The 19,196-nt window shown below is 51.1% G+C and overlaps 1 protein-coding gene across 1 annotated transcript in view; it reads right to left on the bottom strand.

Annotated features, from left to right (window-relative positions):
• DLGAP2 (DLG associated protein 2) overlaps positions 1 to 19,196 on the bottom strand; it is a 166,107-nt gene that overhangs the window by 28,428 nt on the left and 118,483 nt on the right. Inside the window, exons 6-7 of the mRNA XM_028099726.2 lie at positions 6,620 to 6,969; positions 5,571 to 5,612 (exon numbers count right to left, since the gene is read on the bottom strand). Coding sequence (XP_027955527.2) covers positions 5,571 to 5,612; positions 6,620 to 6,969 — 392 coding nt within the window. The remainder of the gene's footprint in view (positions 1 to 5,570; positions 5,613 to 6,619; positions 6,970 to 19,196) is intronic.

Raw genomic sequence — 19,196 nt, 5'->3', positions numbered from 1 at the left:
AAAACCCTCAAACTCTCAGCACAAAGAGTCTGTGAAACCAAAGTTTAGTTTAACCATAAATATTATCCTGGCTACTCCGGTGTCCCTTTCCTTTTTCCCAGAAAATATTGCCTACTGTATCAGCGGGACTTTGACCCCAATCTGAAATCTCATAACTAAGTTGTAAACCACATCTTCTCTTAAAAGTATTAATGATTGCAGTGAGGATAAGGTACAAACCACTAAACAAATCATTATGACACTCTCTTTTGTGACTTAGGAGAGTCTGTGATTGTAATTTGCGGCTGCCCCATGGCCGAGCTCATGGCACCGAGGGCTGACTCAACTTGTGGCAAAGAGAAACGATGCTGTCCATACCTGATGTTTATTTTACTCCTACCATGCACCAGGCACTGTGCCAAGAGCATAATAAGCGTTATTGTACGTAGTGTCCACGGGACCCCTGCTATGATTTCCTGCCACACTGAACAGCTGAGGAATCAGAGAAGGTGAGTAACTTGCCCAGGGGTGAACAGCTCACTGGGAGCCAAACAGGATTCACACCTGCGTCTATCTGACAGCCCCACCATACTCTGTACTGATCTGCTGTGGCCAGAATAAAGACAGCTGCGTGAAGACCCGGGGCTCCTGGTGAGTTACCGAGTGGAGGAGCATGGCTGGGCACACCCCTTTCCTTGCTGGCAGAATCCCGCACGCACGCAGAGGTCACACCACCTCCTCTGTGGTGCGTGGTTTGATGGCTGGGCGAGGACACAGGGCGACCACAGGACGAGGGACATCCTTGAATCCAGATCTAACCTTGCTGCTGTCTCTATGGGGGGTCATGGCTTCGATAAACTTCACCTTCCTGGACATGGAGATTGTTACTCTTATTATTTTACATGAAAAGATTACAGTAACAATTCATGAATTTAAGATGTCATCCCTTGTCAGAGCAAACAGAGCTGCCTTGTGTTTTAACTGCTTGCTATTCCATTTTAGGAACATAACCTGATTTATTAAACCAGTCTTCAAGGGAGGGATAATTTGGTCACTTCTAGTTTTCTGCCATGATTAATGATGCTGCTACAGATACATGTCTGTGCGTGTTTTTGTGAACACAGTCATAGTGTAGGTGATTTTACGCTTTACAATGTTGGTAGATGGTGTCGAATTTGATGGATACAGGATTTGGGGGAGATCCATGTATACATATAGTTTTAGAAAGATTTTTGTAATGGAAAGAGCACTGGATTTTGTCATTGAAATGTTCAGAATATTTGTCTTATTTTTTTCTATTTCCAGGGTTCTAGTCTAAGGAAATCACCTTAAATTCTGACAAATGTGTGAGGTGTTCATCTCAGTGTTATTTATCAGGTGAAACATGGCGGGGGGTGAAGTAGGCGAGCAGGAGCAGAGGGTAAATTATGATTTGCTCATGACACGGAACACTACACAGTACGAAGGTGATGGTCATCAGGGCTACACCACGGAAGATGCTTTTGGTCCCATGCACACTAGCAGGTGGCATGAACAGCAAAATCACAGGATGTGTGTGCACACATGAAACACGCATGTATTCACAGCCATGTACACACACTACATAAGTGACTAAAACATACAACCAGACAACAGCACAGTGTCTCCCTTCATCCAGTCTCCACATTCCCTGCGCTAGAATTCCCTCTTCCATTCCGAGTGAAGGAGGGTGTAGCTTTGGAGCCAGATTCTGCTACGAGCTGGCCATGCGACTCTCTACGAGTCTCTTAAATTTTGTTGAGTCTTTTCTTCCTAATCTCAAAAATGAGGGGACATGAGACACTTCACTTGATTGAAGTAAAACTCTGCAGGAAGCCAGACTCAGATAAGCTTGTCCATAGCAAATATTGACGCTCTGTCCTTCACCTCAACTGGGAAGACGGTCAGGTGTGTGATGAGATGGATACTGAATGTGAAGGATCTCACAGAGCTACAGCACTTGTCACATGAAGCTTTCCTAAGAAAAAATGATGTTATTTCTGTTTTCAGAAGGTGAAGGCTGATGATAAAATCATATATGGCTTGGGTGAGCTAAATACTTAACAATTTCAGAAATCCTGGGAGTGGAGACCCTTACATGGATAGGAAAAAAGTCAAATTCAAGACAAAGGAAAGGAATTACTGCTTTGCACAGTGGAAAGGAAATCAAAGGAATCTCTTCCCAAGAGGAGAATCTGGCTGAAAATTCAAGGGATCTTGAAAGTTTTGAGGAATGAAGGCATATATTCATTTTTACAAGACCTGCCATGTTCTAGGCATTGAGAAGAAAGATGTATTAACAGAATCACTAATGCTAAGTGAGATCTTTTTGAAGCAAATGTGTTTGCAGGGCTCCCTGATGAAAGGGGACAGACATTTCCCCAGTCACTGCTGTGAGTGGTGGGTGCCATCGCAAGAGCGTCTGGGGTCTGTGGAGCCTGGAGCCCCGCACCAGCTCTCCCTGTAAAATGGAGGAGCTTGTAAGCCGAGCCACATGCCATGATGGTAAGTGGGAAGGGGGACATTTCTAAATATGGTCTGTTTACAAAACAAGTAGCTTGGTGTGGCTGGTGTGTGTATGCATGTGTGTATGTGTGTGTGTTTACATGCATGTGCACAAGTGTGTGCATGTGGGACTGTACACACAAGTGTGTACATGTAAGTGAATGTGTGAGTCTATACGTGTGTGACTGCATGCATTAGGGCAGTGTGCACATGTCAATGTGAATGACTGGGTTTGCAAGAGCAGGCGCATAGGTGAGTACATGTGTGCACACATGCAGGAGTGTGCACACATGTTCATGGGTGTGAGCACATCTGTGTACTTATGTGGGTAAAACTGCACACATTAGTTGTGCACACACATGTACATGCATGAACATGTTTGCAACTGTGTGAGTGTGATTGTGCACACACACGTGAGTGACCAGCATGCATGTATCTGCATGAGTGTGCACACAAGTGTGAATACACATGTGCAGGTGTGAGCACACAGGTGCACGTGTGTGTTGAGTGTGCATACATGTTTGCGCAGAAATGTAAGCATGACTGCACGGGAGTGTGTGCATGAGTGTGAGTGTGCATGCACCTGTGTGTGAGCACGTGCATGTTGGGTCGTGTGAGTTGGACAAGAGGCGGCCCCTGTGTGCCCGGGTCCCCATCTCCTGCATGGTAGGTGTTTGTGGGAAGTCAAAGCTGATCAGCTGCAGTCTGAGCCCCTGCTTCCCAGACCCGAGAGAAGCACCCAGACAGGGAGCCATTACCACCAGCATCGGCTGCAGCTCCGACCGCACGTCTCTGCTGCCTAAATCCAGATCTTTTATGCTCTGCCTTCAAAACTGAGCACATAGCTGGGCAGGTACGCTGCCTCAGGGCACGGTTGCCGTATTTCCTTTGGGGACCTGTCATAAGTCCAGGAGTGAGATGCAGTCTACCAGCCTTGCTGCTGAGAGATGCCCAAAGCAGCACCCGCACTTCCAAGAGCAGGTGGTGGGAGGCTTGCCTGAACGCCAAACAGCTCAGGCCGGGGAGGGAGAAACCCGCCTTAGCAGGCAAACTGGCGTGCTCTCAGCTGGGCACTTGGCCGAATAAGAAGAGGCCTATGGGAGAGTTGCGCTGTTCATCCTCCCAACCCGGCGAAGGTGACGGAGGAGCAGTAATTGCTCCCACTTTAAAGACGGGGCAACCGAGGCAGGTGGGCTCGAGGAACCCCCGCATGTTAATCCAAACTGCAGTGTCCGGGAACGGGAGACACTTCCAACGGACTCTCACAGACAGACACACGCACAAGAAAAGGAGAAGCTCTGCAGGGACACATGCACCACGGACACACGGAACGGGAACACAGAGGAAAGAGGTGCACAGCAGCATTGAATGAGGAAACGTGAGGGGGGGGCGCCGTGGGCTCTCGTCACCGGGCCAGCCCGTGCGGCAGGGCCTGGAACTGCACCCCCAGAGCCGCAGAAACGGGTGGGAAATGCGATCTCGATCCTCTGCCGTCTGCACTAGACAGGAGCGCCCGAGAGCGGGCAGCGGTCGGTCAGCTGGCAGAGCCCCGTGAGCGCTGGCTGAGTGTGCAGTGTGCTAGCCGCTCTCCCTACAAGCTACAGGACAGACAAACTGGGGCAGGTCGCTTCTTGCCACGCAGCTCAGGGGACGGGCCCCGCACCGACCCTTCCCCTCCCCGCCCCCCCGTGTCCTCTGGGAAGCAGGTGCCCTGCAGGCTTTGCAACAAAGCCGCCCTCTGTCCTGGCTGTGAGTGTCACGGCTGTGACCCTCTAGGCAAGTCACTTATCCCCGAGCCTCAGTTTCCCCATTGGTAACCTGGATAATGACTGGCCCCTAGGGTTACAACGAGGTTAAAAGGAGCACGTGCTGGAGAGCCCGAGACACGGCAATGTCCACGAGCCTGCTTCTCAGTGTTATTTCTGAGTCATGCCTTCACAGCCAGTCCTCCAGGGCCTCTACATGTCCAGGGGGAGTCTCCCTCACTCTGGTTCTTCGTGCTTCGCTGTGAGTTGGCTCCCTACGCTCGGCCGCGTTTCATCTCTTTGACTCGTATTTATTCTAATACTTGAGCTTCTCTGGCCATGTTTTCTATTGGCTCTTCAATCCACGTCAGTCTGATAATGGCAAGGGTATACGCTCACATGATGTTGTGCATTCCCTTACTGCCACGGAAGACAGCGGACCCTTTGCACACGTGCACTCACACTGGTGTTCATGGAACACTCACCCACCGTCACCCGCGCACCCACTTATCCAACATTGACCGAGCACTTGCTATGTGCCAGGCACTGTGCTAGGCGCTGGGTGGTGAAGAGGCGGGGGGCAGCTGGGCCTTCACAGACACGCGGTGTGGGGGGCAGTGCCAGAAAGGCTTCCGGGGAGGGGTCAACGCGTGAGCCACAGGGAGCGGAGGGCAGGGGAGGAAGGACATTCCCACGGAGGAAAGGCGTGGTTGCTGGAAGCAGAAAGGGCCAGGGGACAAGGACAGGTGTCGGGGCTTCTGGGCGATGAAGTGCAGGGAGGAGGGGTGGCGCCCCCGACCCGCTGATGACCCGCTGCTCCAGGCCTGTTCTGCTCAGATAAAGCCAGAAGATGACACCCCCAGCCTCATCCTGCCCGGGCTGGTGGGGGCAGCCAAGAGGGAGCCTGTGTCAGGTTGCAGGGGAGAGGCCAGAGGGTACACGAGCACCTGGAATGTGCAGTCAGCCTTGTTAACTTGCGTACCCCGCACATCTTCTCTGGAGACATGACTTTGGAGCCAGAGGGACCGGCGTCTGAACCCTGGCCTCCCACAGACTAGCGCTACGGCCCCGGCAAGCCTGTTGGCCGCAGCGACTTACGTCCCTATTTGAGCCCCATCTTGGTCCTCATCAAAGTGGGGCTAATTACACATCATTGGGGGACATGAGGGTTCCCTGCAGTAATATGGGGGCACCTAGCATAGTGCCTGGCATATAGAATCAGGACAGAGAGAGGTGACAGAGCAGTTGTATGAATAATCCAAAAAAGGGAGATAAAATAAAAATTCATGCGTACTTGGCTTTGGAGTATATTTTGGTACTTACATCTGACCTTGGGTATGGCTGATGCTCTGGGAATTCAGAATCCTAAACAAAACAACGAAGCCACAGTGTGGAGACCTGGTTCAGAGGACCTAGTCAAGCGGGCAGTCGCCCCAGCCTGCTCTCCCATGTCCCCAGGATGCCCAGGACGTCGAGCCCCTTCACGCCAGCACCGAGCATGCGTGGCTCTCAGGCAGAGCTCCGCTCACCCTCTTCCCTGGCCACGAAGCCTTCTGATTTTGGGACTTCCGGCTGGACACAGGCCGAGTGGAGGGGTGACAGGAAGCAAGAGTGGACCATGCTTGCAAAGGACTCGGCAAGGACACTGCCTTGCTGTGCTACGCGATCTCATAGGGGATAGCGGCCGAGGCAAGACGTTGTCAGCATGAGGCGTATCCCATGCCGTGCTGGGGCTGGGGAGTGGGCTAGCCGGACGCAGTGAGGGGCCGCCCCAAGACATCAAGTCTGTGTCTCGGGGAGAAGTCTGGGGCCTCAGCGGGTGTGGGTCAGCCCGCGGTGGTCTGAAACCACGGGGCCCGGCTCTACCACCACAACTAAACACCCAGAGTGCCCTGTGGCCGGTGAAAGAAGTGCCTTCTTGCAGTCCTGGCCTGAGCAGCTGTGAGCACGCCTCAGTTTTGCACCAAAGAGGCCTTTTCAACTTCTACCGCTACATTCCCAATGCCCTTTCCCCCCCACTCCGCTGTTGGGGCACAAGACTGAAAGGCTTTTGAAAAACTGGGTTTCAACCAAGAAACCATCCTTCCGAAGTATCAAAACAAGCTGTCTCCACACTCGGTAAGCAGCAGGTGGCCCCTAGAAAGTGCCCTGGGGTGGGGGTGTCTGGGTGGCAGGGGCAGGCGTGAGATGGGGACCCGAGATGCCCTGGGGCGGTCCCCCGGCTGTTGACTTGCCGGCTGGCCCCGCAGCTGAGACCTCGCTCTCGCCTCTCCCTGCTAAGGACCCCGGGCCGCAGGGTCGCTGCGTCTCAGTCTATGCTATTTGCGGAGCCCGGGGGCAGGCGGCATGGCCGCGGGGCACAGGGAGGCTACCTGGATCCCGATGGAGGAGCGCCGGCTCTTGAGGAAGTCCTCGGCCTTGGACACCAGGACGGCCTTGTCGCTGGTCCGCACGGAGCTGCTCTGGCTGTCGGAGGCAAGGCGCTGGGCCGCGGCCGTCTCCAGGGCAAGGCTCATGGCCTTGTTGCTGTCCAGGCTGTCCGTGGAGTTGTAGAGGCCGCGGCTATCCTGGGGCCACGGGGACGCCCGCTGCGTGCGGCTGTCCTGGTAGGCATCCTGTGTGGATTCTGTGCTGCTCTGTGCGGTCACCGAGATCAGAGGCTTGGAGGTGGTGCGTGGGGGGACGGGCGGCGGCGTTTTCTTGTAATTCGCATAGGAGACGGCTGTAAGGAAAGTCAACGTGCCATCAGCGGAAGCATCCTCCTCTCCCTGGAAACCTGGTCCACCCTTCACTGCCCATGACCCACGAGCCTTTGCAGAATGTGGGGCCTGAGAAGATAAGGCAAACTCTGGGGCACCCCTGCGCTCAGAGACGGTCCACGCAGATATACTCACAAGAGTGGGGAATTAGAAAGCGCCCCAAATGCCGCAACAGTGACCACTGAGTAACTACGGACTCGGCGGGACAGATAGCAGCCACGACCCCATTTTCATGCAGGGTAACGTCACGGGCGATGCTCATTTTGTCGCACCGCGGTAAAGCAGGACCTACTCAGCTCTATCCAGGTAAAGGTGGAATATCTTTATAAGGAGAACCTGTGTATGAAAAAAGGTTAGACGCACAGGAAGCTGTTCATCGACGTCGTTTCCGCTCTTCTGCTCCTGGGGATTTTAACGCGCTTGCCTGTTTCCTGCGATCTCCCTCAGTGACGGTGTGACCTGGGTCAATAGGTTCTCCTAATAAGTAAAACCTCAAGTGTCATTCCAAATAAAAATCAGCAAGTGACAGAACAAAATGAGTTTGTCGTGTCAGGATGATCTGGGTTTGAAGGCATAAAAACTGCACATGAAGATTTACGCCGTGGATACATTTTTAAATGAATGCATCGGAAGAGACTTGGGAAGGTGGAAAACAGACGGAGGGGGGCAGTTACTGGAAGCGCAGGCTTCGAACTCTGTCTGCATGAGAGGAACATCAGAAATCACCTTTCTTACTTTAAAGATTTTTTCCCCCAATGTTGATCAACCTCTAAAGGAAAATGACTGAACACGGACCATGTTCAAGGCATTATTCTAGGAGATTCAGAGATTCAGCGATGTGCATAGCAGGTTCCCAAGCTCAGACACACTTACCACCGCTTTAAGGACACGTGGGCAGGCCTCCTGGGCAGAGGCTGCTGGGGGCCCACAGCCATGCTGCTCGCTGGCCTTCTCTCTGCTGAGGGGCACCGTTCCGCCCTCCCAGGGTCTCCCCCTCATCTTGCGTCCTGGGCACCACCCTCCAACCCCACGTCGCCTCTGCATGAATCCCTGCCTTTGCCAGGGCGGCTGGACACCCTCACCCCTGAGCTGTGCTGCCCTTGCTGTCAAAGCGGCTGAAGCAGTTCGGGGGGTGTAAGAAGGCCTTTGTGTCCGTCTGGTTTCAGAGAACCACAAATGTGCTCACCTGGGCCCCTTGCTGTGCTTGGGTCTTCTTGCCTCTGAGACACTCCCTCCAGCCACTGCACTCCCTGTTCCTTCTCCTCCTCACTGGCTCCCACACCTTCCCTTGCACTAAACCTCAGAAGCCACCAGACCCCGTGCTCTGCTGGACCCCACCTCCTTCCCTACGCACCACCCGCCTCTTAAGCCCACCCTCAGGGACCCTGCCGACCTCGGTCCTGGACCCGTAGGGATCCACAGAGGTGTGCCCCCTGGCCCACAGTCGGCTCTGCCCAAGGGCCTCCAAGCACGGAATCCAAAGGCCCATTTTTCAACTCCCCAAGTTTGTGACTGTGTTGAGCCCCATTTCTTTCTTGAAATGGTTGCTCCCCCTACCTTCACTGTTGGGTGACTTCATTCTATTTCTCCACCTTCCGTGACAGGCCCCCTTCCTATAGCTCCAGAGCTGTCAGGGAATGACTCCACGCTCCTACTGACCGCCCACACCCTCCTGGGTGTGGGGCATCGCTTCTCCTCCGCAGCCCGGTCTCCCGCTCCGCACTCGGCCCCCTCTGTGGCCCGTCTTGTGCAAGGGCGCCCCTTGGGCTCGTCTTCCAGACAGGACAACGATCCTCCCGGGCCCCAAGTCAGTGCAGTCCGAGCTCCAGCAATGATGTCTATGAACCGGCTCCGCTCCTGCGGTGCCGAGTCCCGAGTGCCTCGTTGTGCCTCTTCTTGGCCGTTCCTGGCCTCGTTCGGCACCATCCTCTCTAGTCCGTCACTCCACTGGACCACCCACGCCCAGCGGCCACACGGACACTCCCACAGACATCGCTGTGGGCCCCCCACGTCGTGCCCTGCAGGCCCTTGCCTCCTGCCTGTTGTTTCTACAAGCGTCTGAAACGAGAGGTCTTCCTTATGTGTCCCCTGACTCTCGGGCCAGGAAATGCCCCCCTCCGCCCTCCCGGCCCCATGCCTACATCCATGGCAGCCTCTGTTTGGGGGGAGGGGTATTCACCAGACTCTGACCTCTTTCATGCTGGGGAGATATGCGTTCCCTTGATGCCCAGCATAGTGCTGGGCACACATCTAGGGCAGGATGAGCTTATGGAAAATCCCGTAGCTTTACGACATGGCCAAGGTTCCATGGGGACTCCACCCCAATCACCAGGGTCCACGCAATTTCAGAAGAGGGGAACTGCTGTAAAAGAAGTAAAATGCAAACCACAGAAAACCCACATTCCTCAGGAAGCTTATTTTTGGCCATAGAAAAAATCTACAAATATGTTTGTGCTTCTCAAATAATAACATAAAGTAAAATAACTTATGCATGCCATCTGTAAGCTTAATTTAAACATACTGTACAGGTGCACGAAGGGGAACTATTCTTAGGCTCTGATATGAATAAGACTCCAGGGTACAGCAGGATTTGGTTGGAAATAATTTTGAACATCTGGAAAGAGTGAAGCTGTGAGAGGCAGAATCTCTAGAACTTTTTCAGGGGTTGGAAATACGCTGCTGACCCAGAGTCGACACGGACTCTCTGCTGACTCGGGGAGAGAGGGGGTGCCTGAATGTCAGGAGCTTCCGGAGAGAAGCCTGGGCTGGGACCGGGCGTGTCGGGGATGAGGGCGGTGCATCACAAAGACCACAGAGACCAGAGGGACAGGCGGACACCCAGCCGCCACTGGTAGACGAGAGGCGAGAAAGCAGGACTCCTGCCCGAGGAGCATGGGGTCTGAGGACTGTACTCACACGTCAGTCGGTGGGCAGCATTTGGGAGAAGGGCTCCAGAAAGTGGCCCCGGGCCAGGTTTTCGGTGCAAGTGGAGAGGGGCAGAGGTCTGAGTGGGCAGCACAACAAAATGTCGATACACTGGCCTTCAGGGCAGGACCTTGTTCCCAGAGGAAATGGAGTCAGGAGCAGCTAGACCAGCTGTTTCATCAGCCACCTCCACAGGGCTCGGTCCTTTTCTAACGGATGCCGCAGGCAGACCCATGGCTCAGATCGGACTCTGTCAGAGCTGCTGAAAGCCGAGGCTCCCGGAGGAAGCCCGTGGGGGAGCCCAGCCACGAGGCCTGAGGTCTGAGCAGCTGATGCTTGCTCTGCGCCCGGACACCTCACAGCTCGCTCTGGAGGCCAGGGGGAGCCACTCTCCTCGAGGAAGCATGCCGTCCTGCGTTGGCAAGTGCACTCCAGCCCAACACCCAGCCAGACCCGGACCCGGACCCGGGGCATTAGTGGATCCAGGCTGCAGAGGGCCCCGGCTGCCCGGCTGTGCTCGTCTGTCGGTCTGAGTGGAACTGAGGTGCAGCAGAAATACCCGGAGGCGGGAGTCTAGCCCCGTTCCCAGTCCCATCCATCATCGGTGTGTTTGGCGACAGCTAGCGGGCAGCACTCCACATGGACCCCAGCTGCGCGGTGAGCAAGGAGCCCCACCCTGGGGATTCTGCTCTGGGGACTCTTAGACCCTCACGTCAGAGACGTCCGTGGGTTACCAGTGGTGCTCTGCTGGGGTGGTCGCACCTCCTCTCTCTCCCAGGGGGCCCCTGGCAGGGGCTGGAGGACATTCTTGCTGCCGTCACAACCGGAGGGGGGCAGGGTGCCACTGGCTTCTAGAAGGAAGAGGCCAGAGGAGCTGCCAAACCCTGTCCAGGGCACAGCACAGCCCCTGACCGGAAGGGCTACCCAGCTCGGAATGTAATAGTGCTGAGGCTGGAAACTCGGGTCAGGCGAATCGTTTCATCCTTCTGGGCGGGACTCCTGGGCTCCTCTGTGACATGAAGGGACACGCGTGTGGGTAGACTGTCCTCTCACAACTTGTCATGTCCGTCTGTTTGGTTATCAGCTTTGGCGATTCCCTCTTTTTCTCAGTCTGGGTGGAGATTACTGTGCAGAGTATATTTCTCTCCTTGACAATGGTGGCCTACTGGAAACCTTGTTTCTTACTCAGCTTTTCTTAACTCTACTTCACAGTGTTGATGTATCAAGGTACGAAGTGCAACATATACACACGGGTAAGGGGACTGGCCGGGGAAACGTGTGACGAGAGCTCGCTGAGGGAGGACTTCATATGGCCACACAGAAGCTAGGTGCTTGTTTCGATGCTAACCCGTTCGGCGCCGTTCCTTTCCTGCAAGGAGAACCTCGATCTCTGACGCCGTCTTCGGACGCTGTGGAGCCACCAGCAGGTAAGCACGGCCGCCTAGCGTGCTCCCCGTGGCACGCACGCGGCACAGGCAGCTCCCGGGAGGAAATACTGCTTCTGCAGAGACGTCAGGTCTCGGAAGGGGCTGGGTGACAATGAAGGGCAGCCGAGAAATTCGGGAAGAGAGATTAAGAAGTTACTTCTGCCTTAACACGGTTGTATTGCTCTTCGCCCTGTGGAGATGAGTGGAAAGGTGCTCAGGGAAATACCAAACTGGCCGCGCCCTCCGGCTGTGTCCACTGAGCAGTGAAGGACAGCGTGTGTGTCTCAAGGACTGGGACACCTGGAGGGCGGGCAGAGCAGACCGATCCTCCTGGACTCCAGTTCCAGCTGGGTCACCCCTTCACGGCTGTCCGCAAACATTGCCCCTCTCACCCCGGGGCACAGAGGTAAATCTCCCAAATGTATTTAGTACAAGGAAACTTCCTGAACGGGTATCTTGTACATACAAACAAAATTACAGAGTGTTACAATTTATCTCGGTGTTACAATTTATCTCGGCGATCACAGGAAAATCCAGCATCACGTCTTCTTGCCTTCCAGTGCATTTGCTACAGGGTGATAATACGAATTCTTAAATTGGCTTCGTTGTAAAAATGCAGCGGAACAATGTAGTTTCTTGAGAAATTGATTAAAACTGGGCAATGCTCAGCATACATCAAGGACAATGGACTTCAGTCAAGCTGGGGAGGGTGTGGCCGAGTGACTTTTTCCAGGGAGGTGAGAGAGTCGATGCTGTCTTCACGCTGTGTCCGTGCGCCAAGCAGACGGTTTAATAACCACTCAAGTGGGAGTGTGGTTTGACATCAGTGTGGTCTGTCCAGACCAGCAAACGGTGGGGCCAGTTTCCGGGCACTCAGAGAAGCTACTGATCGGCTTCGGTAAAAGATACTCTTGTCTGGAAGAGTGATGTTCTTCTGCATGTCAGCAAAGCCCGGATACCGAAGTGTTTCTTTGGGCAGCTCTGGTCTCCTACTAAACATTGTAGGAAGAATGTCCAAATACATGCTTTTCCTTTGCTTACAGAATTCAACTGCCTGCAATGTAATCATTAATTTTCAACGCCAAACCATGGAGGAAATTTTATAACAATACAGAGTCAACTGGAGGTGTTGCTAGGAATGCCGTGACTAGGGACACCCCAAAAGCTGCCACCAAAGGGACTGCAGAGACCTTGCATTTCCTCCGTGTGGGTACCAAGGTCACCTGCCTCCCCGTCCGTGGTTGCCATCACATTGTAAGATTCTCTGGTTCCAGTAAACATTCGTCTTGAGCCCAAGACACTGGCTCCATCCAATTGCTCATAATCAAATTGAAGAGAAGGGCAGAAGGACTAAAGTCTACATTGGAGCCTCACGAAAGCCCAGGGAGAGAATGACCCAGGGCTGAAAGGGAGGCTCTCTGGAGGAGACGGGCTTGGGCTGAGTTTTGGAGGCTGGACAGAGCGGGCGATGTGGGGGAGGATGCAGTGGGTCCGTGCCGAGCCTGCGGGTTGCTCTGCGGGGACTCACCGAGCTTGATACGGGACACAGCGCCCAGGGGAATGGGGGTTTGGAATCAGTGGGTCAGGAATTACTGAGAAAACTTGGCTCCTTTAAAAGATACTCTGAGTTTGATTGATTCTCCCCTAGTGGTCTGGAGGCTCTCGTTCAGGGGATAAATTGATTATAATAGTTTTCTAGGGATACCATCTCGTTTCTTTTTAAGTGTCATAGAGTTCTCTTCAAGTTATTTACATTTTGGGGAAAATATCAAATGGATGTTCTACCGCTCTTTCTTCCCCCAGATGGAAAAAAAAGATATGCTTTAATGTTCATGCACTTACTCTGATACATTTTAGTGGTTTAATACCTTGACGTATTATGACAGTGCACCTTCCAGAACACTGATGCTCCTGGTTGGATATCCTAAAACCACAGTGGCTGAAAATTTCTAGAAAAGGAAATTCTCTATATTTCCATTCTGGTTCTAGTAGAGGTGAACTGACTCTTCCTTGCTTCCGGCATAAAGTGAGGTAACTGGGGTCTTGGACAAATTAAATGATCTCAGCCTCAGTCTGCTCATCTGTAAAAGTTACATGCTCGGGATCTGTTGTCGTGGGGATGGGAGATAAAGCCCAGAGAGGGAAGGGCAGAGGCAAGCGCCCAGCAAGGGCAGCGACTACGGTGTTGGCCACGTAGAACCACCCCTGCGTCCACCGTCAGTGAGCAGAAGTAATACAAGCTCACAGCAACCGCGGACTGGGCGGAGCCCCTCATCGGGACCCAGTCACCACACGTATGTTCATGAGGTCTCTCTGTCTACGGTTCTCCCAGGAGTGCGTGTGCAAACAGCCACGACTGGGTGGCATGGGGTCTGCGCTTTATACTTTATTCCCTACCTAAGCTGCAGACAACCTTGCCGGGTACATGACATTTGGATTTCCATTTCCCAGATGAGAAAACAGATTCAGCTGGGTTTAAACATCTTCCTAAGGTCAGCCAGGATGAGGTGGCAGAACTGGGACATCGGTCCTCGCCAGTTGTTGGTTATAATGATTCTTTCCCTCTTTCCCTGACCCTGTATTGAGCTCAGTCTGATTTCTCATGGCTGGATCTGATTTTATTCTTCCTTGCCCATTGCAAATGTAAGTGAGAGAACCATTTACCGTTTCAGCAAGAATTTCTTCTTAATAGGATCCGTTCCAAGTTTTCTAAAAAAATAAAAATAAATGAAATACATCTGGCAGCAAGAGAAATTTTAGAATGTACTCCCACTCCGTGACGCGAATTATTTGAAGGGCTGTTAGCTGATGCGGTCGAGACCAAGTAAGAGGAAATTAATTGCAATTATCTCTCAATTCCTTACAGGATGGAAAATAGTGAAACCATTTTTGGGAAAGAGGCCTTCTGATATTTGCTTACTCATCTAATGAGACATTTCCTCAGTTCACAGGAAGTTCAGAAGGGACCGGAGCATTGCAGAACCCCCACGTTTCTGCCTTACAGAACTGAGGAAGCCAAGCGATAGGAAATGAATCCTTCCCTCCGGCCGATCAGCCCTCTGGCAGAGCACCCAAGTTTTGCATCCTAAATAGTAAAACTTTGCATGGGAAATTTTTCTTCTCTGTTTCAGCTGAGTAACAGTGATGTTCGAAGCCCTTCTCAGCACTGACCAGCCAACTGGAGAGAGGGAGGGGATGCTGTCCCTCTGTTAGCACATGATTTGTAGTCACACGGCCGGGCCAGCAGGTGCCGCTGCGGGCTGAGAGACCCAGACGCAGCCTGCTCACACCCGAAGTGTTCTCTCGTGCTTGAACGCCAATGGAAAAAAGTCCTTGAACAAATATGATAAAGATGTCTATTTATACAAAGTTTTCTTGGAAATAGCTAACAGTTAGTTGATGAGCACTTACTAAGTACAAACACTGTATTACTTTGGACATGAATCACTGCATTTGATCTTCCGGAAATCCTAGGATGGAGAAGCGGGTTGGCAGTGTCCTCAGTCTCAGAGACGGTCCACGGGAGACCTGGGGTTGCCATCCAGAGTAGTAGGTCCCCTCGAGACAGCCGGGTGACTAGCTAAGGGCCCAGGACAAGTTCTGGTGGAACGTTTGAGGATTTCCCACCCCTGGGATCTGAGCAACCCACATCTCCATGGAGGGAGATACATGCATGGGGGGAAAGGAGAGACAGATACATTTTTAAGCCCCTGAAAATACTTATCCCTTGTCCACATGATTGATTCCCCTTGCAATGGCCCCACCATAAATCCAACACACAGATTTAACAGAAATAAATGATGCTTACTGTTTTGAGAATAATAAATACTCTATAAGTTAAAGAAACAGATTTAGAAATACACATGAAAACTTCCAGGCACGCTGATACCAGACTTATTCTCACATGTTAGTATATAGGACTCAAGATGGGATTTGTATTTTAAGGTATAAGATAGGCATTTACTATACATCTTGAACATACCCACTGTCCCTTAGAGGGGTCCTATATCCATATGACATGGTCCCCCATGGGATTTTGAATGGGACATTTATAGCAGAACAAATCACATTTATATTCCTGGTTAATTGAATGCTTTTGAATTTTATAATTTAAAAAATTAAGAATCAGCTGTCAGCCTTCAGTAAATCAAAACTGCAGCACATAAACTATTTTAGGTAAATAAAATAATGCTGAGACAGAATTTTTGAAAAACTGATGTAAATCAGTGTTTTCACTCATTCATCAGTCTGCTCTTATGACAATTATTTGTTGGTACCTACGATCTTGTGGGGTAGAATTGTGTATTCCTAAATGGCTCATTATAGTTAGAATTAGAAGCTTGGGACTATAGTAAAGAAAGAATTTAAAATGATCATTTGATTATGTTAATTTGCTGTCAAAAATTAAAATAAACAAAGAAATCATTATACATATTCAAGAAAACCATTCAATTATTCAGCTGGATAGTTTGGGGATAATAATTGTCTTAATTCTGTGTATATGAATACACAATTAGAATATACTCACCAGAGCTAATACTTATTAATTACAGGCATTGTTATCTATCATTTTCTATATGCATATCAGGCAAACCTTAAATACAACTGAAAATTGAAAATTTAATTTAACAAGAGAATGCTACTGAATTCTCTGCCAACAGAGAAAGGTTTCTAAACAATCACATAAAATTTACTTAAATGTAAGTGATCAAATAAGAATTTTGAAATAAAAATGAAATGATTATTTAACTTAATATCTTAAGGTGTCTGAAGACCTATTTTTTTTTTTAATTGAGTTCAGGCATGAACATCCTTTTGGTTTTAGAAGCCTGTCATGGATTTCTTTTACTGTGTGTAAACCAGGATGGAAATCCCTGGTGGCTGTTCCAGTGGCTTCCTAGATTAACACATACCTGTGTCTTCTAATCCAATTACCAAGTTAGTTTGGGTTTTCTTGTGTCCCGGAGATCAGAGCAGTTGGGGAGAGTCACCTCAAAAACCTGGGGTCCAGGGAAAGAGGCAGCTCAGCAAAGTGCCTTCCTTCTTGAGTGTATTTGGTGCCAACATACACCTTTGTGCCATCAAGAAAAGGTTAATTACATGATTTAAGCTGGAAGGAGCCATGCATAGAATCCAGTTTTGGAAGATTTCTGTAAAAATTGCATTAAATAAAAGTAGTGAGGCCCAAAGGAAATTGTCTCAGGTGGATTAGTTCTTCCTGCCTAGAGGTGAATAAAGGGGCTGGGAAGAGGCGTGCAAAAACAGTACTTCCCAGATGTATGTGGGGTTGAATTGACCTCATTTGGAAACCCTTTCAGAAGGAACTTCCCAGAGTCCTGAGTCTAAAGGGCTGTCAGTCGGGCACATCCCGGCCTCCCAGTACTGCACGAGAAAGGCTGCCGTGGCCAACCGAACAGCCACCAGCCACATTTAAATGACCTAACTTCTGAAATATCTCAATATCTAAACATCAATTAAAAATCAGCTCCTGCGTAACACCAGCAGAGTTTCCAGTGCCCGGCGCTCCCACACGGCTACTGGTCCCTGTGCGGAGAGCACAGTTACAGAGCATCTGCATCACCGGACTGCCCTGGGCTAGAACATTCTCGCCCTGCACAGTCACTTGAGTACGTATGCACCCATCTGTTCCACAGATGACACTGAGCAAACGAAGCTGGTCATTAGGACTTGCCTTTAGGTCTTCAGAGTGTTGGGTTAACAAATCTATGGAGGGAGAATCTGGAGGAACACACTTGATTTGCAATCTGTTAGCTTGAATGAGATGAAACTAAGTGCTGGCCAATCTACACTGTTCCATGGTGTGGTCATCTCAAATGTGAACACAAGGATACTTTACATACATGCCTAGTGATCCATACACATCCGGCATTCTGGACCCCGTTTCTGAATGTGTTCTGTGCAAGGCATTTGCCAGCCAAAAAGGAAATTTAAAAATTAGCATTCCATTGTATAGAGCACAAATACGTAATCAAGATGAAGTATATTTCAAACGGCAAGCCTCACCACTCTGTTTGAATGTAAGAGCCACACTTAAACTCACTGCCCTCTGTTAATTAGAGCTTCAAAGACCACAGCACAAAAGGAATTAAAGCAATCAAGTCCATGAATGCCTAAATGAGAGTCTGCATGTTGGAGAAACCAAACTTTGAAGGCGAAAGAGTCAACATAAAAGATGAAAGCCATTTTGACACTTTAATTAATGTTAGTCTCAAACATAAGTGTAAATCAGAGAGGACACAGAAACCATATCCCATAGCCACGCAAACAACGGTTTCCCTGAAGTTACAGAAAACAAGGTGGGCCATCCAAGTTCTAGGGCAGCAAGGATGAGTTGGCAGCAACGACATCTACTTCAAATGTGTTAATTAGCAAGAAATTATAGTCCAACCAACATTTAGCATCTTGTAGATGGTAAAACAAAGAGATGACAGCGTTTCACTGCTTGAGACGCTTCCTGTTTTCCTTTTAAATATTTAAAACTCGCTTTACATAATAAGAACTTGGATTGTGTATTTGGTTTGACCTGGGGCATTTAATGGTGAAGGAAGTCTATACTAAAGTTGTACCAGAATTACATTTTTACTCTCAAAATTTGGGGAGGGGGGCGAATTCTCAGACAGTATTATGTTTGACAGTGAAATCATGGATTTTCATGAGTTTTCACACGTGGCAAACAGGGAATGTGTGGCCGGTGATCTGTGTAAGTTAACGTATCTGGAGTCGCGACTGTCTTTTTGTTCATGGAAAAAAAAAATGATCTTCCATGAAAAAGTTAGTAAGTCAGTAAGGCAAATGCTACTTGCGAGGGTAACAGTAGTACCTCACTCCTCACCTACTTACCCTTCCTGACGCTCAGAGTCCAATGATCACATCCCAGACAGGGCCTACCTCTCTGCGCAGTTCGATAAGGAAGTTCGGTAAGGAAGTTGCAAGGCCCCCATCCCCATGGTAGGGAATGACATTGCCATGACCTCAAGGTGACTGTGCCGGGAAACGTGGCCACCGATCCTGAAGCAGGAGCCAAGCGTTGACATGAGCCTGCTGTGCGCACCCGGCTGACAGTGACCGGTCGGATGGCTGATGGCGGTTGTGCCGAGAGGTCAGAGCCCCCGGCCAAGGCTTCTCTGCAGCCCCGGTGTCGCTAAGCCAAGCAGGAGCGATGTGTGCGGCCAGAAAGTGGGCGGTGCTCCGGGAGCTGAGAGTGGCGGTGGTGGTGGGCCGGGCCGGCAGCACCATCAGGAGCCGGGGGCCTCTGCAGAAGGATCCCTGCTCCTGACAAACTCACAGACAAGGAACACGGACAGTGCCAACGTGAGATTGTCTGTGAGCTCCTGCTCTGTCCTAGTCAATGACGCGTCTGCTCCGGTATCGGTGCAGCCCGCCATCCAGTGCAGGGCAGCGCGTCCTTCACGGGCCCAGGCGAAGGGCACGTGGAGGAAAACTGCCTGCTGAGTCACCAAGGAGCATGGCCTGGAGAGAAGAACACGCAAGGGAGGATGACATGGGCCAAAGCGGGAGGTTACCGCGCTCTTCGGAAACCGCTCCCAACGCTCTGGCTTGCCGGCCAGCTCCCATTGCTGTGTTCCGGCGTCACCCTTCATTGAAGAAGATGCTCTGACCCCGAGCCCTGGCCCCAGAGAAGCAGTGATGTCAGTCCCGGGGTGAACCCAGAGACGTTCTGCCGGGGACCCCAGGCAGGGTCGGTGCAGTGACAGGTGTGTCCCCGACATGCGCCCATCCCTAGTGCCATGCTAGGTGTCCTGAACGTTACAGAAACACCTGTTCTCCTGCCCCCGCCCCCCAGTGCCTGTGCCCTA

The sequence above is a fragment of the Eumetopias jubatus genome, unplaced genomic scaffold (genome assembly GCF_037043125.1).
Source record: "Eumetopias jubatus isolate StellerSeaLion01/CBP00866 unplaced genomic scaffold, mEumJub1_p1.0 scaffold_2, whole genome shotgun sequence".
Classification (NCBI taxonomy): Eukaryota; Metazoa; Chordata; class Mammalia; order Carnivora; family Otariidae; genus Eumetopias; species Eumetopias jubatus.
This window is presented reverse-complemented; position numbering and strand designations above follow the sequence as displayed.